Source organism: Sinohyriopsis cumingii, chromosome 6, assembly GCF_028554795.1.
Source record: "Sinohyriopsis cumingii isolate HCF-2022 chromosome 6, ASM2855479v2, whole genome shotgun sequence".
NCBI classification, from domain to species: Eukaryota; Metazoa; Mollusca; class Bivalvia; order Unionida; family Unionidae; genus Sinohyriopsis; species Sinohyriopsis cumingii.
The window spans coordinates 99,236,764-99,263,212 of NC_142966.1; the positions used below are offsets into that span (position 1 = coordinate 99,236,764).

Here is a 26,449-nt window from a genome sequence, read left to right on the forward strand (position 1 = left end):
CGCCACATTGGATTAACATTGAGTTGTATTTGCGGCCCTTTTCCATTGTCTGGTTCCCTTAACGCTCTCAATGCCGTTTTTTTTTTTTTTTCGTTATAATGAAAAGTGTAATGGCTAGGGAACCAGACTAAAAATTTCAGCGCTGGAAAAGGTTGAGGATAATCCGATTGGTGGTTGCATTATATTTCAATAAATAAATTTACGGTTCTTTAAAATAATATTTTACCGTTTGAATAAAAAGTTTTATTATATACACATAGAAATTCATTTTTTGTAGAAATATTTTAATTATTACAAGTTGCTTCAAAAATGTAACTTTTAAATATATTTTTTAAATATAGATATCCGATAAATAAAAAGCTGGGAAACTGTATTTAACCCGGAGTTTAGTCAAAAATGGCGACCAGGTTCGGTTTGTTGGGCTTAACATCATCACAAACATCAGAAGAACAAGCTCCAGGCCACAACCATGGTCAAACAGTGGGGCATGAAAGCAAAGCAGACGAGAGTGGATCAAATGGGCACAAAGAGCATCCAATTTTCGAAGCGATCAAAGCCGGGTAAGATTTGGAAAACGGTGATGTCTGTTCGCTATATGTTCTGAAATATCAAGTTATGGCTCGTTCGAGATTATATAAATAAAACAAATCATTATTTTTGGTGTCGTTAAAATTTACTTCTTACATTATTAATGTTTGATTAAAACAAAAGTCATAGTTTCGCTTAAAATTATGTTCTTTTTATGGTTGCTTTTAGACAGATCTTGTATCGTCCAGTTGCTATTTTGATTGTTGCTATCGAAGACAAAGACATGTGTCAGGGGTAAACAATATTCACAGCAGAACTAATTAAATAAGAGGCATGGGACAGTACACATGCTTCAAATATTCCTTTATAGTTAGCTTATTAGACAGAAGAATGAATTAATTTGATTAACTTAATTTGAAAGATTGTTATTTATCATTTTAAAAATAAAATAATGTGCATGTGTATAATTTGCAGAACAGGCGGATTAAACCTTTTCTACATGTTTATCGTGGGCGTGACCAATGCATGGAAAGGATTAGAGTAACATGGATGTGCAATGCAATATTACAGTCTCCGCTAGGCTCTTCGCATTTGGTGACAAATGTGAAATAAATTTTTAAGTGATGCTATTTTTTACTGACCACTGAAAGTTGCTGGCAACAAATTTTTATAAAGTACATTTTTAAATTTTTTTTCATTGATATAAGCGACTCTGGCCAAGCCACTTACCTGTTTTCACCATCTGCATCAGTCAGTGGATCATGTTGGTAGATGATGAATAAGACATTATTTGAACATGATTGCAGCTAACTGCAAGCTGTCAGTCAGTTTTGAGAAGCAATTAAATGTGATTAGTATGAAATAAGGAATGGCTGGTGGATATACTATGTTGTTGAACAGGTCAGCAAAAAGATTAAGTGTCATTTGCATGTGTTGTTACTTTATGTTTATTGAAAACTGAGTGTGAGATGGGACTGCTTAGCATTTTAGGGATTATTTGCTTAGAACATTTTTGTGTTTTGAATTTAACTAAGTATCAAGCACAAAGAATATGGCTAATCTAGTTCTGAAAAGCAAAGATTTATATCCAGCAGCATCTGAGGCAACTACCAGGTTACTTGCTTCCCCTGTTTCTACTGCAGACTGGGGGGGGGGGGGTTCAGTCACCAGAATCTGATCAAAACAAACTTATGAAATTCTATCGGAATATCTACTCTGAAAAATTTAATAACAATTTCTTTTGATGGGCCCAATGCTGAGAATTTTGATTTCATGAAGGCATCTAAGAAATGAACTGGGAGAAAATGAGGCAGATATTGATGAAGTATCAGTGACATTGTTCATAAAGACTAAGCAGTATTTTGTATTATCAGTGGTGAAGAAACATTCTTATTCATTCTTGCTTTTCATATGCTATACATTGAACTTCATGTATATATAATGGTATTGTTATATTTATTAATAATTATTCTTGTGCTTTGAAATGTAGTAAAAACATGTAAAAACTGTTTTATTGTCATCTTTATATAGATTAAAAATAGCACCAATATAATATTACACATATATTTAAGTCCTTGCATCATGGCATAAAATAGTTCCTTTGGCTGAAAAATTGCTCCAGATTTTTTAGTATGGTGAATTTCATGGCACCAAGAAAAATATTTTCAAGGGATGCCCAGAGTTTGCAGGCCACTATGATCCAAGCAGTTTTGGTGAGCATTGGTAGATGCGGTACATCATTCATAGCTCTAACAGATCAGTGTGGGTACTAGCTAGAATATTGTCTTTAGTCATTGCTAATTTTATGTGCAATATTCAGATGTTATATTCTCCTTAAATAATTAACTGTAATCCAGGATTGCTTTTAATAAAGAAAAACAATGATTAGAAAGCCTATGGTTTTCTAATCCATTATGGTACCTACTTTCATGGATGATAGATATTATAGATTTCATGGATGACAAGTTCATATCCAGCTGACTGCCAAAAACAACATGCATCTAAAAGTCTGTTTTTTTTCACACATTGTGCATAATCTTCATCAATAGTTTGTATAAGCACATGTCTTTCTGTTTTGCAAGATTGTTTAAATAATGTGTATATTCACATTAAGTACAACTGATTTCATATGATACCTGATTTTGTTTTGTTTAAACAAATTTGCAAATGTTTATGCTTAACACATATTTGCAGGTTAAAATGTGCCAAAATTAACACAAAATAACAATTTATGTATTTTTTATTCATAAATATTCAAACGATAACTGTGTGGATCTTTTGTACATAGTAATAGCCAGAGATTACAACAGTGTATAATTAAGAACAAAAACCATATATTCAGATAATCATTGAACAAAGCAGTTTTGTGTATATATTGATGGGAGGGGGAACCTTATTTTAAACTTCATTTTGTTACCAATTCAGTGAAATTATGTATCATTGATCACAAAATTGGTTGTCTTTGTACAGTATGTATGAGCATGAGAATACATTAGCTGTAAAGCTGATAGCACTCAAATCACTTGTGGATTATACATAGTATGGTTTGTTACTGAACATACAGAAGCATACATGCCAACCATTACGCTTTTGGCATAATCATTTTGCTTTTTTTTCACTAAATTATGCCTTAGCATAAACATATTCAGATTACACGTTTTTGGTATGTCCACCTTCCAATAATTTGTTTTATTTTTATTTTATTAACATCCCATTAATCTTTCAGACCGTATTCTAGAAAAGATGGCTTCTGCGTAACTACAACATAAGAGTAGGCTTGTCCATCCTTGCATGCACTTTCCTAAAAGTATTATATTTTATTTATAGCATCTGCCCTATTTCCAAAACATATGCTGGTTTTACTTTCAAGCTTTTGACCTCGGTTTCTACTTATGGCAGCTAAATGGCTTAGTTAGGAGAGAACAGACTGGTTTTCTAATTTTTTATCTTTGCTTGCAGATTTTATTTTCTAAATGATATTAAGCACTATAAGTTAAGTCAGATTTATTCTAGTAGATGCATGTGTTAGAGCAAAAATGTTTTTCAAATAATTTCACATATGCATTAGAAAAAGACGAAAAGACGATTCAAAGATGAAATTATGAAAACATGAATTACACAATACAGCATTCCATTATAGGGCAGCTTCACGCCCACTGCAGGCTGTGTGGAAAGGATTTTAATATTGGTCATTATGGTAAATGTACTAAAACAAAGAAACCTTGAATTAGCTTGTTTTACAAACTCCAATACTAAGGTAACTATTTACCAAGTTCTTAATAGAACTAGGACTACCCCTAGCAGTTGAAGACTATGTTGTTCCTTGGTTCAAACAGATGTTTTCTGATTCCAAAATTGCAGAAAATATGCATCTGCAAGAACAAAATCATCTAATATTGTTTGGTGTTTAGCAGAAGAGAATTTGCTTAAAATTGCAGAAACCATGAAAATTGGGCCGTTTAGTATTGCAACACACAGGGGCAATGATTATGATGACAAAATGTTGTACCCAGTCTGTGTATGAGACTTTGACAACAAAAAGGGCAAAGTCAGAGTGCTCTTCTTTCATTACCAGACTTAACAGTAGATTCCACTGGAGAAAACATTTTTTATTTGCTTGATAATGCTTTGAATAAACATAAGTTGGCAGAACTGTATGGGATTTTCAGCTGATAATGCATCAGTGATGACTGGAATTCATAAAGGAGTTGCATTCTATATTTTGAAAAATGTCTCCATCAGTGTACATATCAAGTTGTCCCTGTGATATGATGCACCTTGCTGCAGGAAAGGCTGCTGATAAATTAGAAGAACCCCTGAAGTATCCAGTTAGCATTCTACCTGACAGTGTACTTCATGTGGACAGAGCTGATGTGCAATGGCACCTTATTTCCCAGCTAAAAGATCCAAGAACTGGAACGTATATATTTCCTCTTCTTTGTCAGGTTATGAAAGGAATATTGGTTCATTACCATTCTAATGCTGACTGTGAGAGATTGTTCGGTATTGTTAACAAAAATAAAACTGAATTCAGATCCAGGCTCTGTAACCCAGCACTTAGTACTCTACTGGCATGCAAAACATTCATAATCTCAGCCGATACAAAGTGTTTTGAAATGGAGTATGAGAGACTGTTGCTTTTTAAAGCTCAAAGTGCTGTATATGAAAATTTGAAACAGTAATTGATGTTAAAAGACCAGAAGGGGTAAATAAATCATTCTGTACATGTGCTCATTGAATTTTATTATGTTATATGTGAATTCATTTTTTCTGCTTGCATTACTCTTTTTGTCCACTTGAAGTAGTATGTATGCAGAGGATATAAATTTTGATATAACACTGTGAAGGTGATGAGTGGACAGTCACCATTTTTTAAAAATTATATGATGGGATGGAAAGGAAAAATAAACAGGTAGATTGTTTTAGTGTACACCTACCATTATGCTACAGTTAGTTTATCAAGGTCATTACTGTGACTCCACCAGTTAGAATTGACTTAACCAATTTGAAGTCATCATTATTTCATTTTTAAAACAATACAGGGCATTTCTCCTGTGAATCCTCTATTCAGTGGTCAGCATAAGGGGTGGATTGGGAGGTGGGGGAAGCAGCCCCCTCCTTCCACTTAAAACTCATAAAAATGAGTGCCAGACAATTGGAATATTGCGTGAAGTAGGTGTTCTTTACAGTTAGATGGTTAAAATTACACCCTAGAAGTGGTTAAAATGGAAGAGGCTCCAGTGGCATTACCCCAGGGCCCCCACTTGCTGCTTGGTAACAACCCCCTCCTTAACAATATTTCTGCATTTACCACTGCCTATAATCAGTAAGTGGTGTGTGATTATTGGTTCAGAGAAATTCTTGCTATATTTTATTTGCCTGATTTTATTAGCTTTATTTTAATTTTGTATTAAATTACTATGAAATTAAAGTGATCCATTATGAATATCCATCCATATATTTCTTTTTGTAGTATATAGCATATATTGCCAATACCTTGCACTATAAAAGAAAAAGTTGGTCAAATGATATTGAATTACAAATTGACATTGTAACATTAATCCTTGTTTAGGGATTGGGCATTTAAAGGGGGGGGGGGCTCCTGCAATTTTTTTAATATAAGCATATAAAAAAAAATCCCCCTAAAAGTCAGACTCAGATACTTTGGATAAAATATTATTGATCTGATGTACAGGAAAAAAAATCCTATTATATCAATTATATTGACATTTTTTTCATGAAAAAAGAAATAAAGATGCATAAGCATGAAAGAAAATCCCCCTCCCCCCCCCCCAAAAAAAAAATGGTCAATCCCATAAACATGGGAACATGGAACCAAGCCTTGATTGAATGTAAGTACACCAATTTTATAATGTTCATTTAAATTATAAATTATGAAGCAGACTTTGAGCTTTTGAAAAATGTCGTGCTGAAAAACCCATAGTGACAACAATGATAAGGAATCCAGTCCCAAGAAGAGTTTGTATACATTCACATTTTCATGGACACATACCCACAGATGTACATAGTTATTGCACTTCTGGTCTTTTTTCTTTTTACTAATGGAATGCCTGACTTAACAGTCTTTTACAGATTCATAGTTTAATTTGAAATAATAGATCAACTCTGATTGACAATGTTGCCCAGTACTGATAAGTTTCACTTTTCATGTGCAGATAGCACACATGTATAAATGAAGCTGGAAAGTCATTTACTAAAAATCCACTGACCTGTGGCAGAGTTGAAATAAAAAGGAGAGTATGTTTGCAAATTTCTTCTGTGACTAAGTTCAATCAATTTGAGATAAGCTTGACAACACAATTTCATTTGACTCATCATCACCATACATTTGTGATACAGAATTCAGGGGTCATGATTCCAGGCAAAGTGGGTGACTAAGTCACCTAAAAAAAATGTAAACTTAAAAAAATGTAAACTTCGCCTTCTTCTGTTCAGAAAGCTAAAATGACTTCACCCTAGAGGCACATTGACCGACCAAACTTTTTAAGATCCCCCCTCGCCTTAGGCAGGTTAGTTCTAGTGTTGTGTTGTAGCAAAATGTATTCATCGAGCCATAAGTAGCTAGGCCTAGTTTTGATACGTTGACAGACGAACTCTTCCACATTAACAGGCATGTGTTTTGGTAGCTGTTTGACCATTAACCCTTTCCCCAAGTAAGTTAGCAACTATCACTGCCCAATTTCTGCATGCTATACTTTGATGATAAAAATATACAAACTTGTGTTTTGAAAACTTTAACATTAGTATGTAAATAACAGTTTGTGTTTTAAGATCAGAATCAGTGATCTGGATATTTATCTACCTGATGTATACTCTTTCATCATACAGTTTGCTTGAAACTAAGTGAACTAGCAATTTGTACATTCGCCCTCATGTACATGGTACAGGGGTTGTTTCAAATGCGTTCAGAAATCTTTGAAAGTGCCATTATTGTGAACTTTTAGAAAGCATAAAAGAAATAAAGAAATAAAAGAATTTTAAAAAATTGATTAAGGGTAGTTGATTAAGCATTTTTACTAACTTGCAATTACAATAACATAATTTGGTTACTCAGTTAAAATTTGTTACAATGTAATTTCTTTTATTCTCTTTTAGAATCTTATGGCCAAAATAACTCAGAAAATTTTCTACTTGAAAATATTGAAAATCTTGTTTAGCTACTCTTAAAGGGAATGCCAGTTTGTTGACATCATGATACCGATGTGTAACAAATACTGTACTCAGAAACACCCAAACTTGTTTAAATTCTAAAATGTCTTCCCAGGGTTTTAGGTCACAGCTTGGATTCCCACTGTTTTCTCAATGCTAATGTGTATATATATACTCAAAATTAGAACCACAAAATGTCATGCTGTTATTTGAGGAAATGCCACTTTAAGGAATAAAATTCTCTATTTTCAGCATGTTGATCCCAGTGCAGACTGTGGTGGAAACGATGGGGCCAGAAATATTGTCAATGAGGGACAGCAAAGGTCACATCCCAGCTCATTGGGCCTGCCTTGGAGGACACACTGCAATTCTTCGGCTTATCATTGAAAATAAAGGCCCTATCAATGACTCCAGCAACAATGACCTAGGGGCCAGGCCCATCCACTGGGCTTGTGTAAATGGACATATAGCCATAGTAGATATACTGCTTCAGGCAGGTGTTCCACTAGATTGTACAGACGGGAAAGGGTGCACACCATTAATAGTAGCAGCCCAGTATGGGCAGACTATGTTGGCTGGTTATTTAATGGGAAAAGGTGCTCGTCTGCAAATGGTGGATAAGGATGGAGATAATGCCTTGCACTGGGCTGCATTCAAAGGTATTGTTGAAGTTGAAAAATATACTTACTTGCCCCAGATTGTATATTGGCTTTATGTAAATTTTATTTCCTTTAAAGTGAAAAACCAAAGTAACAATGCTAACTCTGTTTGGTATCTTTGCTAGCCAAGGGTAAGCAATAAATGTTCTTTAGCTTATTTGTACACCTCTTCCCCTATAGCACTCAACTGATTGGGTCCATAAACATCTACCATGGCATAAATGAAGGTGTGAGATAGCATGTGAGACTAAAAATTTTGTTGACATAATGGCGGTATGTTAAATACTTGCATTAGTATATGAACATTATAATCACTCTTATCTTACACAAATATTAATTTAATGAATTTTAATATTTATGGATATTAGATATGAAGAATTGAATTAAAATCATTAGTATAGATTAAGTTGTTATGTAGTGGTCAGATTTGTGTATTAATAAAGATAGGGAAAAAAATTAAATGTCTGCACATGCATCTTCATGGATAGCTTATGGCAATGACTGAGTACAAACAATACAGTTGACTTGTTGTAGTCTCATTGTACTAGAACATATTGTTCATATTGAAAATAAATCAACTGAAAACAGAGAGCAGACAAAAAATGTCAATATCATTGTTAATTTTGAAGAATAATCCACAGATTAACAGTGTGATTATCACAAGAAATTAGGCGCACCTTCATCTGGATGTTACTGTGGTGTTTTTCATGTTTCATGTATTATAATCAATTGGAGAAATAGAATCTATTAATTAGCTTGTGTCGTCATTTCATATTCAGTCCTCAACAGTTGTTTTAATTGCCATCTTAGTACCAAAGACTTGTAAAAATGGTACTAACAGATGCTCAGCATTAAGAGGTTAGTGTTAGGACTGGTCAGCCTGGTGTCAGGATAATGTGACTGGGTTGGACATCATGCTACATTACTTCAGCATGATGCCCCAGTGCTAGACATCACTATAAATGGCCACACTGCAGACATTGTAGCAATATGACTGAATTTTTTTAAAGTTAACATTAAAATTCCAAATCACACACACATGCAATTGTCTTAGCTGCTGAATAAATAGTGCTATTAAATTTAAAAATGCTTTTGAGTTCACAATCGTTCTTGATGTCCTAATTATTAGAGTTGAGACTTGGTAGTCTTTTGTTAGTGTAAATGTTTATATTCTGATAGGTTTATTTATTTGTCTTTTATGTTTCATTGAATCTCAAAAGATAATTAGACATTTTAACATTTAAAATGTTTGATTATTCAATGATCATTACGATTGGCTTGGGCAAACCATTTTTTATTTTAATAAAATGGGATCCATAAAAGATCTATCACAGTGTAAGTGTGTTCACAAAAATAATATTTTTTAACCAGCACCCTCATGCTGCAGTGTATCCCCATGGGGTGAAAGACCGAGAGTCAAAATCCCCTTTGCGTCAGAACAGTGGGTCAGACTGAGTAAAATAACACACTTTGGTATCAAAACTGGGGGTTAAATTTAAATTGGGGGAGTCCCTGAAGTACAAATGAGGGTAAAGGGAAACACTGTGCTGGTGAAAGACTCAGTGTTTGTAGCAGGCAAAAGCAAATGTACTTAAATAAAGTGAAACATATAGAAGTGTGTCCCAGATTGCACAGCAAGAATTGTTGGTCTCATTACATATATCCATTGTTAGGATTCCCAGAAGAAGTGAAAAGAAAATGCTCTCATTTTCATATTTTAAAGTGATGGGTACTTTTTCAGCTCATTGCATATGCATAGGATTAATATGAAATAAAGTGGGTCACTGAATGAAGATATTTCTTCAAAGACCAATACTACAGTGGAATTGTCCCACAGTTTATATTACATCACTATCTTTTATTTGCCCTTGTCATTTATAAACATCAGAGCTCTTTGTAAGTATTTTAGCAGCCAGGACCCTCAGAAGTGAATCTCTGACCCTTTATGTTGACTCAGCTTTCAACAGTGACATCTTCGGGATTTTCAAACAATTATCCCGCCACCATTTGGGAATGGGGTGGTGGTGGTGGGCAGTTTTGAGAGAACAGTATACATAAATAGATCCTTAGAGTATGTTTAGAGTAGATGTTCTTTCTGATAAATACTTTGTAATTAATAAAGACAAAACACACTGTTTATCTTTCTTTATTGGTACATGGCTATGAACATATTCTTTGACAATGGCTTCTCACTGTATAAGAGAAAGAGATGTTGCCATGTGTAGTTCATGAAATGCGTTAAATAACTACATATTAAAATAAAGGATTTCATTGCTCATTTGCACAATGTTACTTAGTAGGTGCTTGATTTTGGTGATTGGTATTGAAAGCAAAAGCTTGCATTATCAAATTGAGCTATTTAATATTAATGAATGCTAGAGCCTAATGAAATATTGTGTTTGAGGTTCACACACTTTTTGGGGAGAATGCATTAAATTTAGCAAGGCTTTTGCACAATCACACATCCTGGAGAAAACACCGTACCATCCTTTCTGATTTAAATGGAATTATTCCTACTTTTGACCTAACATTAACATTATAATCAGCTCTATTAAATTCTGATTTTTCAGGTCAGATATAATTTTATGTAGGCAAACCTTGCTTGCATTCATATCTAAATCATGTAAATGCTTGTGATGTTTTTGTGATGGTGTTCATGACAACTCCATAGATGCTGCCAGAGCATGTGATTGCATGAATAGCGCAAAAAAGTTATGATGAGCAGTGTTGCATGAGAAACTCTTGCAAATTTTAAAGTTGCACATATGAAAATGTACTCCGCGCAGTATGGAAATTTTATTTAATCATTCACCTTTAAAAGTGCTCATTGTGACATCTGGGACAAGCATTATCTCATAGTTTGAACCTTACATCAAGAAAATTTTACAAAAGCATTTTTTTAAATGTGAGCCACCAAGAAAACCTAAACTACCTCTGTCTGAACAAGCAAACTATGGGATTAACAGACTTGAGACCCTAACACAGCATTATGGAACAGCTAAGAAATGTGGCATAGTAGTAAAACACTGATTCAGTAAAGTTGAACTTCAGCAGAGCTAATCATAGTGAATTTTTTTATTTTTAATCAGATGTATCCATTAGATAATATCTGTGAGCATTGGAAAATTGTACATAACAACCATAAAGAACAGTTTTCTAAAGTCAGATAAGCCACCTATGTGTATGCCCCATCAGACAACAGACTGTGAATTGGGGATCTCAATTAAAAAAAAAATATTATGCACAGGAACAATTAGCATATTAATGCTTTTACAACTAGTAGTGACATCTTTTAAATATTTTGATCGCAATAGAGCTCTGACAGAGTGGAGCAAGAAGGAAGAGACACAGGTATTGAGGTGTTAGGTATATGGCTGTTTGCTCCTTTGCCTATTTTTTCATACTTCCTCCTTATTTTTGCGACAAGGGGAGCTTCCCCCCACGTGGATTAAAATCTGGCAGCATCTCTGCAACTTGTTTTGCAAATACAGTTGTATATTGACCAATCAGAAGTCACATTATCTTAGTATCCTTAATCACCTGAGAAAGTTCAAGGAAGAAATCCTTGTACTAATTCTGTACTGTAAATCCAGACTTTTGAATCATGGATACTATCAAGATGTCCACCCTGTAATTACACATAGTTGCTATTCATGAAAAAAATGCACATTAACAGCTGACATTTGTTCTTGGGGCATTACTTACTCTCAGGGACCTATTCAAGATACTCAACTTCAGGATAGGGGTAAACATGGGGATACATATTGCAGAAACACAGGATTCCAGTTTAAGTTGCTATACATCCTACTGAATAAGGGACCATAATATAGCCCTGTATTTCAGCAATTTCATGCAGGAGACTGCTTTTTGTCCTTATGCACGAATAGTTTTATCAGAACAAGTGGTTTAGTGGATTTTGCAAGTCCTTTATTAAAGATGTTCTTATGCTTATGCCTTCCTCTCTATCACTTTTCAGGTTTCTCCGAGTTGATGAGGCTTCTGATCTACTCAGGATTCAATCCACGTCAGAAGGACAACTTTGGCCAAACTCCACTACACCTTGCCTGCATTAATGGCAACCTTACAGCTGTGAAGGAGCTTTGTGAACAAGTAGGGTAGAAATATAGTCACTGTCTTGCTACATGTTGTGCTTCAGCAAGGAAGAAATTGAGTGGTTCTCCTCTCCTCAGCTTCTTAAGCCCCACACAAACCCTTCTCCAGATAATTACTTCATTAAGACAACACTGTTTATAAGTGTGCTAGTACATTTAATTTTATTTAGAATTTTAGAGAAAAATTCCTATGTTTTACATTATCTTAGAGTATGATATGATCTGCAATTTTTCATGCTGCATTTAATAGTTACTTTTTAAGACCAAAAAAACTCCATTCTTCTAAGTGTCTTTGATACCATAAGTTTGCAGTGATAAAGTAAGAATAAATGTTGACTTTGTCAAAAATCAGAGGACAAACAAATGCAAGTTTTCCTAGATTTATGGGGTATAAAAATTACACAATACAATATTTCATCAGTAAAGTTTATTTGTTTCAAAAGTCATTACCTGTTGGTTAAAAAAAAATGTTCCATTTGCAAAAGTTGACTCTCTCACCCTGCAGTCAGCTAGAGTACTTGATAGTTACATATATTTAAGTGAATTTGATTTCACTGCCTGACATAACTGGTCGAGCCACTTAACTCCCACCTGTGATTGGTCTTCCTGACTGGTCCAGCTGTTCATCATCAGTTTCCTTTTCATTGATTTGTTTTGCATGGGTGACATTGCAAGTCATTATGGTAGTGTGATTCACTGATACAGCAGGTCATAAACTTATCCCAGGTGGACAATAATCATTCCCTGAATCAAGTTTACCCTTTTTTAAGATTTAATGAATGAAAATTTGATTTTTTAAAAAAGAGATCTTAACTTAGACACGATATTTCTGGTTAAACAGTATTCCTATATTCTTTTGTCTCAAAACATACACAGCATGGGGGAAGAAAATTTTGTACTCGGAGTGGATATCAGTGCAGCCTGTGTTTTTCTTATTATTGCTTCAAATCAGAGTCACAGAGCATATGAATTTGTGAAGGCATTTCAGACATGTTGATATAAATGTACCTGAAATATACATGGGAATGTATAACTGACAGGTAAAAGTGGCAAATTGAAATAACAGTACAAGACCAAATTATTTTCTCATGTTGGTGTAGGTGGGATATGTGGGCCTTTTGTCAGCAGTTTCAGTTGCCTACAAAAGTGTCAACCATAGACATGTGCTGAAGTAAATTGTTTTATGTTTATTCTTTGTAAACACGTTTAAATGCTGGCCTACATATTTTACAGACAGTGTGATGTCAATAAATGTTGCATTCAGAAATTTCATAAAGTTTATGTAGAGGATATTTAGTGGGATCAGATTTACAGGATTTGCATTGAGGACAGTTGGGAAATAATGTCCAGTGATTTGCCAGTGTCTGATTAATTTCAGTCAGATAAATATTCAGTAGATGCATGCATGAGGGAAATTGCAATAGCACTAACCTGTTCATCCTGTGCATGCAGCCAAGTCTGAAGAACGTAACTATGAAAAGTAGGTCACTGTCTCTTCCCTATTACAGCATTAAGTAGTCTAACTAAGCAATATCCTAACCAGCTCAACAAATGTAAAAAAAACATTCCTGTGTTAAACAGGTTGTGTGACCTACTTCTACTTTCTACTTCCTACCCTCCTTCCTCCTTGTCTGAAATTTAAAAAATGATTTTTTCTTCTTCTTTCTTTTCAAAACCAGATTCTGTATTAAAATATTAAATATACCTGGGTCTTTGAGCTTTTGGAAAGCTAATGCTTCTCATCATTATCATAATTTTCACATTTTAAAAGATCGTGTTGGTTCTAGTGATTGCCTGAATCTCAAATACCATATATACTCACTTAGAAGTCGAGTCAAACTGCAGGCAACTAAGATCCTGATATTCGTTCTACTCATTACTCCTAACAAACTGCACAGACCCACATCTGCCAGTGCATTATGAGCTGGCAGATCTGGTTCAGTGCAGTTTACCTTTGGACTCATAAGCGAGTATATATGGTAGTGATCCAATAATTTAGTTGGATATTTGTTTCAGTGAAAACAACAAATTGAAAATTTGCAATTTTGTCCTGTTGTGTGCCAACTTGCTGTGAAAAGTCAATGTCGAGTATTAGTGTAATGTATTTTTCATGTTAAGTAAATGAGAAAAGTCATACCATTTCGGATGGAAAAACTTAGAAATACCTAATTTACATTAAATTACTAAATTATTATCTTTGAAAAAAGATAATTTTGAGAAAAAGTGACTTGTTTGACAAACACTGGTAGATAATTAGTGAAGACTAAAGTTAACTGAAAGGTCTGAAACAGAAAACACCATAATGTTCTCATTTCTCTTGTAAACTGAATAGTGAAAAAAAGATGGCAGTGTTTTCATGCAGCCAAATATGGTGAGTAGTTGGGAATTCTGGTGCTATCCTGGTTTATACATGAATCTAAAAATGAGTGAAACATATTAGCGTCATTCATAATGATGAGATTATGACAGTCAAATATTAAAGGATACAGTGGAGACAATTTTTTGAATTTGTATATGGACCTAGTGATTAATCATGAAATTTTTTTATTTAAATTTTCTGATTTTTAAAAAAAGCTGTATGATTTGCTGAAATACCTTTAAAATATATATATTTTTATAAAAATTACTTATTTATATTTCAGGATGGAGTAGACATAAATTTAGCTGATAGAAATGGGAAAACACCTTTAATGCTGGCAACAGGCCGTAAACATGTGGATGTTATCGCTTATTTGAAATCAGAGATGAAATATAGAACAAGCTTTCTTCCTAGGATAGATTTCTGGTAAGTGAATTTATGTCTTTTTAAATAGAAAAAAATACTTCACCATATTTTTGTGTGCAATAAAGTGTAAAATGATCCCACTTCAACCTTTTTTCTGCAGTAAATTGAGAGGCATATGCATAATGCAGAATGATGAATAATAATAAAGTTGAACATTTTGAAGCTGCTGCAAAATATCCAGTCAAAATCCCTTTTGTATGATAATCCAAGATCAGATTTTTTGCACAAACAACCTTTTGCACGCACACACACCCCTTTAGAGGCTGTGACATTTGTTGAGGCAGGAATAAAAAATAGCTGCCATTAATGTGATAACTTTATTCGTGGTTGCATATGCACAATATTTATTTGAACAAAGCAAATTTGAGAAATAAATATTTTTTGCAGCATTAACAGACAGTCAGTCCTGTCAGAAATCACTTTCTCCTTCAAAAACTGGTACTAACTGCTGCCTCACTAGGCATTCCAAATAGTGTGACTGGGTGGGACATGATGTGACATAATGTAACTGGGTGGGACATTATGCTTTATGTCTGCAGCATGATGCCTCAGTGCTAGACATCACTGTAAACTGTCACACTGTCGACATTGTAGTGATATGACTGAAAAATTGTTAAAGCTAAGTTAAAAATCCAAATCACATCCACACTCATCTTTTCTAGCTCCTATAGACCCAGGGCAATAACTCTTGCCCATTACCTCCTCTTGCCACCACTTGGCATTGCTAGTGTTTAAGCTTCACTTTTGTACGGCACCATCATTCAAGACACCTCTTGTGAATCCAAAGTAAAATTTATGTTAAATTTGAATCATCCATATCGAAGTTTGGGTTCCTAGAAATTAATATAAATTCCTAAACAGATGGTAAATATATGTTTTTTTTTCAATTTTGTACATATTGTGTAAAAGTTTTGCACTTTCTTGGACTTTGCAATTTTTGGATCATGTGGTACAACATGCGATCATTTATACATGTTTTTATTCACAGTTTCATGTACATTGCCTATTGTTCACTCACCCAGTTAGTAATAGGCATTGTTTTGGTGAATTATTAACACTACATTGTTAATTCATACCGTTTTGTTGTGTTTATTTCATCTTGTCTTTTCAGTGAAACCTTTCAGTGAAGTCTAATAAATGTAACAAGACATGCACAAGTCGTTCCTTGTGTGCACAAAGTATACTTCGCAAAGCAGTGATATGCACCGTATGGTATGAGAGAGGATAGACTACGGTTTTGCAAAAGTAGACCAGGGCATAGAAGGGTGCAATGACAGCACAAAATTTAAATTCCTACAATTAATTATGATACTTTGGGTGCGTGAACCCACATTTTTAGGTAGCCCAGGTGGCTTAAGTCTCCCCATATAGCCAAGCATGGCATTCAAGCCTGTAAGAGTGGGCACATGTTGCTATTAATGGCTCCAAGGGAATCTGTTTTACTACCATAAAGCTGCCTAAAGCCATCCATAATCGTCCAGCCAGTTAGCATTCTTAATCAGGGGATCTTACTGAAAAATATCTTTGTGTCGCAAGGCCTACAGCTTCATCTTTTGACAATTATGGGGATCTTGGTGTTAGATCCATCCATCTCACCAGGTCTTTAGCTTCATCTCAACAGTTACTGAGGTCTTAATGATAGATTTGTCCATCCTAACTTGCCTTTGGCTACAGTTACAGTTACAGGGATCTTAGTGATAGATCAGTCTGTTTCACTAGGTCTATAGCTTCATCTCTACAGTTACTGAGATATTAATGATAGATTTGTCCATCCTAACTTGCCTTTGGCTACAGTTATAGTTACAGGGATCTTAGTGATAGGTCAGTCTGTCTCACTAGGTCTATAGCTTCATCTCAACAGTTACTGAGATCTTAATGATAGATTTGTCCATCCTAACTTGCCTTTGGCTACAGTTGCAGTTACAGGGATCTTAGTGATAGATCAGTCTGTCTCACTAGGTCTATAGCTTCATCTCTACAGTTACTGAGATCTTAATGATAGATGTCCATCCTAACTTGCGTTTGGCTACAGTTGCAGTTACAGGGATCTTAGTGATAGGTCAGTCTGTCTCACTAGGTCTATAGCTTCATCTCTACAGTTACTGAGATCTTAATGATAGATTTGTCCATCCTAACTTGCCTTTGGCTACAGTTGCAGTTACAGGGATCTTAGTGATAGATCAGTCTGTCTCACTAGGTCTATAGCTTCATCTCTACAGTTACTGAGATCTTAATGACAGTTTGTCCATCCTAACTTGCGTTTGGCTACAGTTGCAGTTAAAGGGATCTTAGTGATAGATCAGTCTGTCTCACCAGGTCTATAGCTTCGTCTATACAGTTAATGATAGATTTTTCATCCTAACATACCTACTGCTACATACAGTTACAATTATGGGGATGTTGGTGATAGATCCATTTGTCTTGCCAGGTCTATGGCTTCATGTCTATACAGTTATGATATTTTAATGATAGATTTGTCTGTCCTAACATGCCAACAGCTACATACAATTACCATTTCGGATATTGTACTGATAGATCTGTCCACCATGTCTGTTGTAAAACTACCCATGCACATTATGATAGAACTTTTCATGATAGATCCATCTGTCCAGCCATGCCCATAGTATGGTCATTACCGACACAAACCGGTCCGCCTTCTGCACAGCCACTAACTGTGCTGGCCATATTCCCTGCACACCAGTGGTCCAAATCATTATGGCAAACTTTTTGACATCCAACTTTTTTATTCTTTGTTTATCCTCAGGATATTGGCCATGAATTATATTGCGATGATGGCACAGGGAATGATTTATCCCAAAATGGAAGAAGTCCATTAATGGTCTATGACAAATTCCACCACCTATCATGCTACTGAATTCCCAGTGTTAGATAAAATATTTTGTAGTGGCTAACATGTCTGTCTACAAAATAGATTTTTTATTTTTTATTTTAAATTCTTAACACATCAGAACAGGTTGGAAACATTGTTGCCACATCTTCAGTGTTAGAGTTAGATTCCTTGGCAATATTTGTCTGGGGAGAATTCGGCCAACTAACATGCCTGGGGTCAATGGTCCAAATTGTTCTGATTGTTAATGAGAAGCTTGCCATTCAATGGCAGATTTGTTGATTGCCTCTGCCAGTCTTAACTTCATATGTCCTGATGCGGAGTTGCACTCCATGATGCTTTGAAAAAATCATGCTGTGGTTTTAAGGATGACTCCATTTGCCTCATTATTGCTGATTTGGGGCATATTCGAAGAAATTCATAGGCTTGCCCTCCACCCGCGACCTTATTTTAGAAGATAGCTATCCGCATTGGATGGAAGATAGGCAAGTAAAGCAAAGGGATCTTATATATTCCAAGTGCCATTCAGATCTCAACTTTATCCCAGCAGATGTCAGCTGAACTAGTCTAACAGGCACCTTACATTAGAAGTAAGAAACCATGTTTCGCCAAGACCAAGCCTCCTGTCTTCCGTCGCTGACTTAACACGCCCACCATCCACAAATGACTGGGTAGCACTGCACCAGACTCATGCAGTTCTGATCACATTGTATCAACCTATTGCCAATTCATTTTGGAGGGGATTTGGAATATGTTTATCCTACCCCTCTTTATTCCTGTCTCCTTTTAACAGATGTGCCATCAGGTCAGGAGGATGAAGTTGTTCTGCAGGAGATACATTCACTTGTTGACAAACGATATGTAGAGATTATATAAAAACCACAATCTCCAGTTTCTCTTCATGGCTGTTCCATATAAATAAAAACAATAGATTTAAGTCATCTCAGTGAATTCATTCCACCGAATTTCAAGATAAATACAGTGAGTTATATATATTTCTAAATCCAAAGGAACATGTATACCATCAGTCTCGATTTCACAGGTGCCTACTTTCATATCTTATTCACCTGGGTTCGCAAAAGTTCCTTTGGTTGGCTTACCTTGACAATTTTACTGATTTGAAACCTTCCATTTGGTCCAAATATCAGCTCTAGTTCCTTATTTTGATTTGAATAGGCCAAATTCCCTCATCCTGTTTCAAACTGAAATCTGTCCTCAGTCTTATAATGGCCCAAATCAAAACAAAATACTTGAGCAATTAGTCTCTACCTTGCTGAAGCTGTTATCATAGTTACCTGTTTCCTGATAGTTTTAGCTTTGGCATGCAGGTTGAGCGACTTTCATTTTCAGTTGAACCTACTATCTTCAGTTCAGATCAGATGGTTTGGTGATTCTCTTGACTCAACCAGGCATTATTAGAGGTAGTCAGAGTCATCACATGTTTCCTCTCATCCATACATAAGTCGAGAGCCCTCGAGTACAACTTTAAGTACATAGAGACAAGTCATGAATTCGCAAGTGACTCTTTCGCCCTGTGAAGATGGGAAATCAGGTCATTATCTTCCAAGCCATATCTTCTTAAGTGGGTTATATGCTCAGCATACTCAAGCATCTCAGAAGATCAGAGTCACCTCATGAGAATCTTAACTCAGTGATTGCTGCAAGCCTCACATTCTAATGCAAAATTTCATTCAGAGACACCATATATGATGCTGCCAGGCATGCACGATCAGCCTTCTCAAATTTAGATCTTGGGGATTTAGCTTTGCAGAGACAAAATCTGAATCTCAGGGCTGCTGTTGAGACAATCACCAGACCCAAATAAATCAACACAGCCTCAAATCTTTGCTGGATTTTCCAGTGAATTTTGACAGTATGATTTAAATAATTGTCTTCTTAACATGATAGAGCAGTTACAGTTCAGACTGCTTCAGTGGCCTAGTGGTTAGAGCATCATCCTTAGATGTGGGAAGTCGCAGGTTTGAACCCTGGCCAAGTCATATCAAAGACATAAAAATGGTACTAACAGCTGCCTACCAAGGTGCTCAGCATTAAGAGGTTAGTGTTAGGACTGGTCGGCCTAATGTCAGGATAATGTGATTGGGTAGGATATGATGCTACTTGTTTGCGGCATGATGCCCCAGTGCTAGACATCACTAAATACTGCCACAGTGAGGACATCGTAACAGTATGACTGATTTTTTTTTTAAAGCTACATTAATAATCCAAATCACAGTCATGGTTCATGTGAACATATGCTGTTTTGCTCAAAGTAGGAGAGCAGGTTATCGTTCACAGTGGGAATCCATTCTTTCTTCCTAAGAGGTATAACCTAGGTAGAGGTGGGATGCTCAGCATTCCTTGCTCCAGTTATTCTCATAATGTTATGATCGGGAAATGTGTTTGAAGGAGAAAGCAATTTTTTTAAGTAAATTGTGTTACTCCAAGAATACTCTTCCAATAACGGTGGCTTAAAAACTAATGACACTTGGTGGTGGCAAGGGAAGGTAATGGAGAAGAGTTATTGTCCTTATCTATGACATAGAAAATGCTTTTTATCTCTTTAGTATGGCTCAATTCAGGAATTAGCAGGCTTTTATCCCAGATGGTAATGTCATTGGGTAAGTTTTCTCTTAGAAACATAATTTACTTCACAATTTGATTTCTTCCTTGGACCCATCATTCCAAGGGCACCTATAGAATATCAACAGGATTCTGAATTGGTATCTAAAGTGTTCTGAGATAATCATAAGAGACAGGTGTCATCTTTTCCTACCAATGAAAGAAGATGGATTTAGCTTTACTGCACAGATGATGTCAGGGTTATAACGGATTATCTGTGCAGCATATAAGTAATTAACACAAGACCAGATGGATTTCCAGCAGGGTTTAGCAAATGATGTCAGGATTGTAGCCATGTGCTTAGCATCTCAGCAGAACTGATGCTTACCAATATAATGCAGACCATGGGTTGGATGTTAGAGTTGGTATTTTCTACTTTCTGCCTCGAAAACAGGTCAACTCAGCTGAATTTGACCAGATGGGTTGGATATCAGCACTGTAACAAACAACCCACCCATGTCTTTCTGCAGACTCATAGGAATACAGGTTGTTATGATTCTATGGTCTTAAGCTAAGTAACAAAATTGAGTGAAAATCAAGTTTTGTAAATTGAAAATATAAATAACTTTCCTAAAATACAAAGTGAAAAATTAAAAATAGCTTACAGTATGGCAAATGAAATCCTAAATATCCTAAATGCTCTAACAAGTCAAAAAGTATTGCATAATCCAGATAAGTTCCATTGGTATTCCGAATTATGTTCACTATCATACTGATGTGCCAATAGTACTGATGAATCATGACAATATAATTTTAAAAATTCTTTAAATGAATTCACAATTTCTGAAACAGTATTTTTTTTTTCAAGTAGTCCAAGCACTTTGTAATTCCAATGATAGACTGAATTAAATAAATGAATCCACTCAGATAAACATGACTAAATGTCTCCCAAGACTGATATTAATAGTAGGAATAATTCGTTCTTAAGTAAACATCTCTTATATAGGTAACAAATATGCAATACAATGAAAGATGCATATTCATTCGAGAATGATTCAACCTTGTAAACACGATAAGCTGCTTTAACACTGACCAGTCAGGAATATGGTCAGCCTGACCTTTCAAAACTGGCATCGAGATGTCAGATCATGTGATGTATACGTGGATAAGAGTACAACTCAGCCTTGAATCAATGATTCATCTACACATTACGATTACTAGAATGACATCTTGTTTAAAGTGCAAATCTATGATCATGAAGACTATTGGTATTTAAATTGTCACTAAATGACCCTTACAAACTGTTATCATAAAAAATAATACACATAATATAGATATGCATAACAAGGTTCATTGGATTTGACAGAGCAAACTTTTTCACTATTATGTAACCCATGCTCTCCTATATCTTGCCACATATCCTCTTCACTGATTGGTCATAGGTAAATGGGGTATTCACAAAAAGGCATATGGTCTATTCTTGGTACTAAATGAAGATGTTGCTGATCTGACCTCCAGTATTGCTGCCAGATCTTATCATCACTGATTACAGGACTTTAATAAAATTTAACCCATTTTGTGGATATATCTGAAGAATACCTTGAATGGTATCACTTCATTAACGTCATTTTGTTCTTACAAAAGATTATTTACAGATTTAACCAAGCTTAGCACGTGTTTATTACCCAGCATTGCCTGAGACAAGTTAATTAATCTTCTTTCCTTGAAATATCAGGAGACATGATAGTTCACTGGTAAATCACAATTGTAATCTAACAGTTATGGGTTTGATGCCCAAGATTATCTATGAAAGCATTTAGTTGCTCAGTTATTAAAGGTCACTCAAGAAGGGGTTATGTAATAAATACAAAACCACATTCATGTTTTGTACCAAGTGAGCGGAAAGAACTTGTTTGATATAGCTTATGAATATTTATACACCATATTAAACTCGTTCTTCCCACCAACTCGGAACAAAACACTTATGTAGTTTTGTGTGCATATTTACTACACAAATACAGAGTGCCCACATGATCTTTTTCTCATAGATATATCCTGATTTTACTGTGTGATGACAAGTATGAGGGAAAGAAAGAAAGATCTACTTGTTACAATACCTGTTGGTTTATTTCGAATATAACATATTCTAAACTATTTTACTTTTAGGTCAATAGTTTTTGGTCCACCAGGAAACCATAAAGGACCCATCCTGTTCTTCTTTGTGAATGTTTTATGTTGGGGATATCCCATGTATGCCTTTAAGGTAGGTTTATGGTTATGAAAAGATCAAAAACTGAAATTAATTTTGCATAAAATTTTAATATTTCTTTCAGAATTTCAAACTCATTATGGTATGGATATGTCCAACTTGTATTGTCTGTTATGTGTCATTCATCCTGCCATCAGAAATTGTTTATTACACTACCTGATCCGATGTAAATCAGATCTTGAATACAAGTTTGTATCATCAAAATCTCGGATGAATTTGATAACGAGCAAGATCCATACATACTAATGAGATGATATTGCACCTGATTGGCTGACCTTGTTACCATTCTGATTTAATTTTGATCAGGCTTGGAATATAGGCTTATATCATTAAGATCTTGTGTACCTGCTAATAAGGCGATCTTGAATGTGATTGGCTGAGCTTATTACAACTAGAGGCTCCATTTCTGATCAGATTTCGATCAAATTTGGAACATATACTTTATAATTAAGATTTCTCAAATACATTTGATAATGAGCAGGGCCCATGCATACTAATTGTGTAATCTTGCACCTGATTGGCTAAGCTTGTTACCATTCTGGAGGCCATTTCTGATCCAATTTTCAGACTTGAAATTGTGGCTTATTTTGACTCAACAATTTAAAAAAAATTCGACCGTTAATTTTAAATGACCTAATTCAAATCCCTATTAATTTGTCAACCTTTGTGTCAGCTATCCAAGAAATACCTCTACGCATTGCATTATTAAATGCCCAGTCAGTAGGACCACCGTAAAAGCGCACAGAAATAGTTAATTTTATCAACGACCAAAATGTTGACATATTTTTCCAGTCAGAAACATGGCTAAAAACATCAGGCGATGAACCCAAGTGTGCGGATCTAATACCCACTGGTTACTCCATCAATTAGTTCCCCCATAATTCTTGCGGAGGTGGAATTGCTGTCATCTCAAAGAACTCCATGATAAAACGTCTTAACTACACCACAACATTCAATTTCGACCACACGAACTAGTCCAAACCACAATCACACTGGAGCAAAGGTCAGTCCATTTTTTCTGCTTATACCACCCTCCTCCTAGTAGAAAAAACAAGCTGGCTGACTCTCTCTTTTTGGAGCAGTTTCCGAATCTCCTGGACTATGGAAATAGGTGGCAACCTGATTATTCTTGGAGATTTCAGCTTTCACTTTGACTGTCCTGGAAACTCAAATACATCAAAACTCATAGATTCCATTAATGTTTTCAACCTCAAACAGTCAGTTAATCAATCCACCCATAAACATGGTCACATTTTAGACTGGATTCTTCATAGACCTGATGATAACATTCTACGGTCCTCCCTGGTATCCCATGACCTTGCATCAGATCACCTCTGCATTATATGCCATCTGGACGTATCAGTCCCTAACCCTCCACCTTTGTCTGCTTCGAAGAGAAACCTCTGTATGATAAATAAAACCAAACTAATACATGACATCCAAGCTAACCTAACAACTTGCTTACCTCCTACCACAGAACAACTCGATAACTGTCTGCGTTCATTGCTTGACAAACATGCCCCAGCTACCAAGTGCAGAGTATCAATTCAAAAGTGTTCTCCATGGTATAGCAGTGTTAGGGACCAGCTTTGCACTGCTAAAAGAGACCGCTGTAAAGCTGAGAGGCTCTGGCTTTCCACCAGACTCACTATTCATAAGCAAATCTATGACGTTGCTAAGAAGAATGTGACAAATATAGTCCATGCAGCGAAATTAGCCCACTACACTACTAAGATCATGGAAAGTTCCAGCTGCAAAGAGCTCTTTGAGATTACTATCAAGCTAATGTCAAGGAACAAATCAACACCACTTCCAACTACCTTCTCTCCAGTCCTTCCGGACATGTTTGCAAATTTCTTCTGTGATAAAGTACAAACCATTAGAGATAAGCTTGACACCACAATTTCATTTGACTCGTCGTCACCATACAGTTGGGATACAGAATTTGAGCGGCAACCATTAACAGCATTTGAACCTGTCTCTATGGATTCTGTATGTACAATCCTGATGAAGAGTGCACCAAAGTCATGTGAACTTGATCCAATTCCAACATCACTGCTGACTGAGTGCTTAGATCCAGTATTGCCTTCACTAACTGATGTTATTAATACCTCTCTCTCATCCGAGGAATTCCCATCATTTTTCAAAACTGCCATTGTAAAGTCTCTGCTGAAGAAACCAACACTAGACCATAACGATTTAAAGAACTACCGCCCAGTTTCTAATCTCCCATTCATATCAAAAATCTTACAAAAGGTTGTTCTATCCCAGCTTGTATCTCATCTAAATTCAAACAGTCGTTTTAGCAATGTACAATCTGCATATCGCCCTTGCCACAGTACTGAAACTACTCTTCTGAAAGTAGTTAATGACATTCTCTCTGCGTTGGATAGCGGAAAGATTACAGTCCTCACCCTCCTTGATTTGTCTGCAGCATTTGACACAATAGACCATGATATATTACTTCACCATCCCCAGCATGTATTTGGCATTCATGATACAGCCTTACTGTGGTTCAAGTCCTACTTGGTCAACAGGACACAAATTGTATCTGCAAATGGAATACACTCCAGCCCAGTTGATCTATGTTGTGGTGTTCCACAGGGGTCTGTTCTTGGACCTGTTCTCTTCATTCTGTACACTCAGCCGCCCTCAAGTGTCATAGATCATCGTCCAGTGCCTCACCAATTATACGCTGATCACACCCAAATATACAAATCTAGCCACCCACCTGAAGTTGATGCTACCATCCAAGGTGTAGAGAGGTGCATTTCTGATGTGAAAGCATGGATGACATGGAACAAGCTTTAGATGAATGATGATAAAACTGAGGCCATTCTGATCACAACACAAAGACTTTCTCATTCACATCCTTTACCTCAAACAATAAATATCAGCAACACCAACATTAAATTCACACAATCAGTACGAAACCTAGGTGCTGCTGTGGACAGTACTCTCACATTGCACCAACATGTCATGAACATATGCAAGGCTGCATATCTTGAGCTGAGATGCATCAGCTCAATTCGCAAATATCTTTCAGTTGATGCCACTAAAACACTTGTGTGTTCATTAGTACTTTCAAGACTGGACTATTGTAACTCAATTCTGTCTGGTTCATCTCAGTATCTACTCCAGAAACTTCAAAAAGTTCAAAACACAGCTGTTTGGATCATACTTAGAGTACCATGATCAGAGCACACCTCCCCGCTGCTCTGTACCCTACACTGGCTATCCATTCAATCAAGAATCAAACACAAAATTTGTTCTCTGTGCTATGTTTCACTGTTGAACTCTAGTCCAACATACCTATCCGATCTCACCCATGTGTACACACCAGCAAGATACTTACACTCCTCTTCAGACAATCGTATACTCATTATTCCCACTATGAAAAAAAAGTCATATGGAAGCGTTCCTTTGTATACCAAGGCCCAGCAATGTGGAATGAATTGCCCACTGAACTTAGACACAAAGACACAGTGATCACTTTCAAGAGGGCTCTCAAAACTCACTTATTTCGACTGCAAGAACAAACTTAAAGACCTAATAATGTTTCCTACCTGAAATATTCTCAGCATGTTTTTTATTTTTTAATGTTTTTCTAATTTCATGGTGTTTGTTTTTGTAATAATATTATTATATGTTTTTTATCTTATAGGTGTTGTCTAATGTTGTAAGGCGCTTAGAGCTTCTAAAGATTAGGCGCTATACAAAGTCCTCATTATTATTATTATTATTATTATTATATTATCAAGATTTTGGATGGGTTCAGTAGCGAGTGAGTTCTATGCATATTAATGATGTAATCTTGCACATAACTGGCTGAGTGTGTTGCCACTCAGAAGGCAATATTGTGACTGATTAAATTTGAAATACATTCTTTTCCCCTCAAAATATGTGAAAATCCTCATATTTATGAGGTGATCTTGCATCTAGTTGGTTGAACTTTTTTTGAAGCCCTGTATTTGGTCTGTTGGGTTTATTATCAAGTTATGAACATGAGACCGTACA

General features: G+C 35.7%; 1 protein-coding gene across 2 annotated transcripts in view; it reads left to right on the plus strand.

Annotated features, from left to right (window-relative positions):
- Positions 1-388: 388 nt before the first annotated feature.
- Positions 389-26,449, plus strand: part of LOC149797542 (uncharacterized) — a 54,661-nt gene continuing 28,600 nt past the window's right edge. For both annotated transcript variants that reach the window (XM_089962403.1, XM_089962402.1), the window contains exons 1-5: positions 389-560; positions 7,450-7,856; positions 11,833-11,966; positions 14,611-14,753; positions 22,330-22,426. In XM_089962403.1, the coding sequence (XP_089818529.1) occupies positions 397-560; positions 7,450-7,856; positions 11,833-11,966; positions 14,611-14,753; positions 22,330-22,426 (945 nt within the window). In that variant the 5' untranslated portion in view covers positions 389-396. The remainder of the gene's footprint in view (positions 561-7,449; positions 7,857-11,832; positions 11,967-14,610; positions 14,754-22,329; positions 22,427-26,449) is intronic.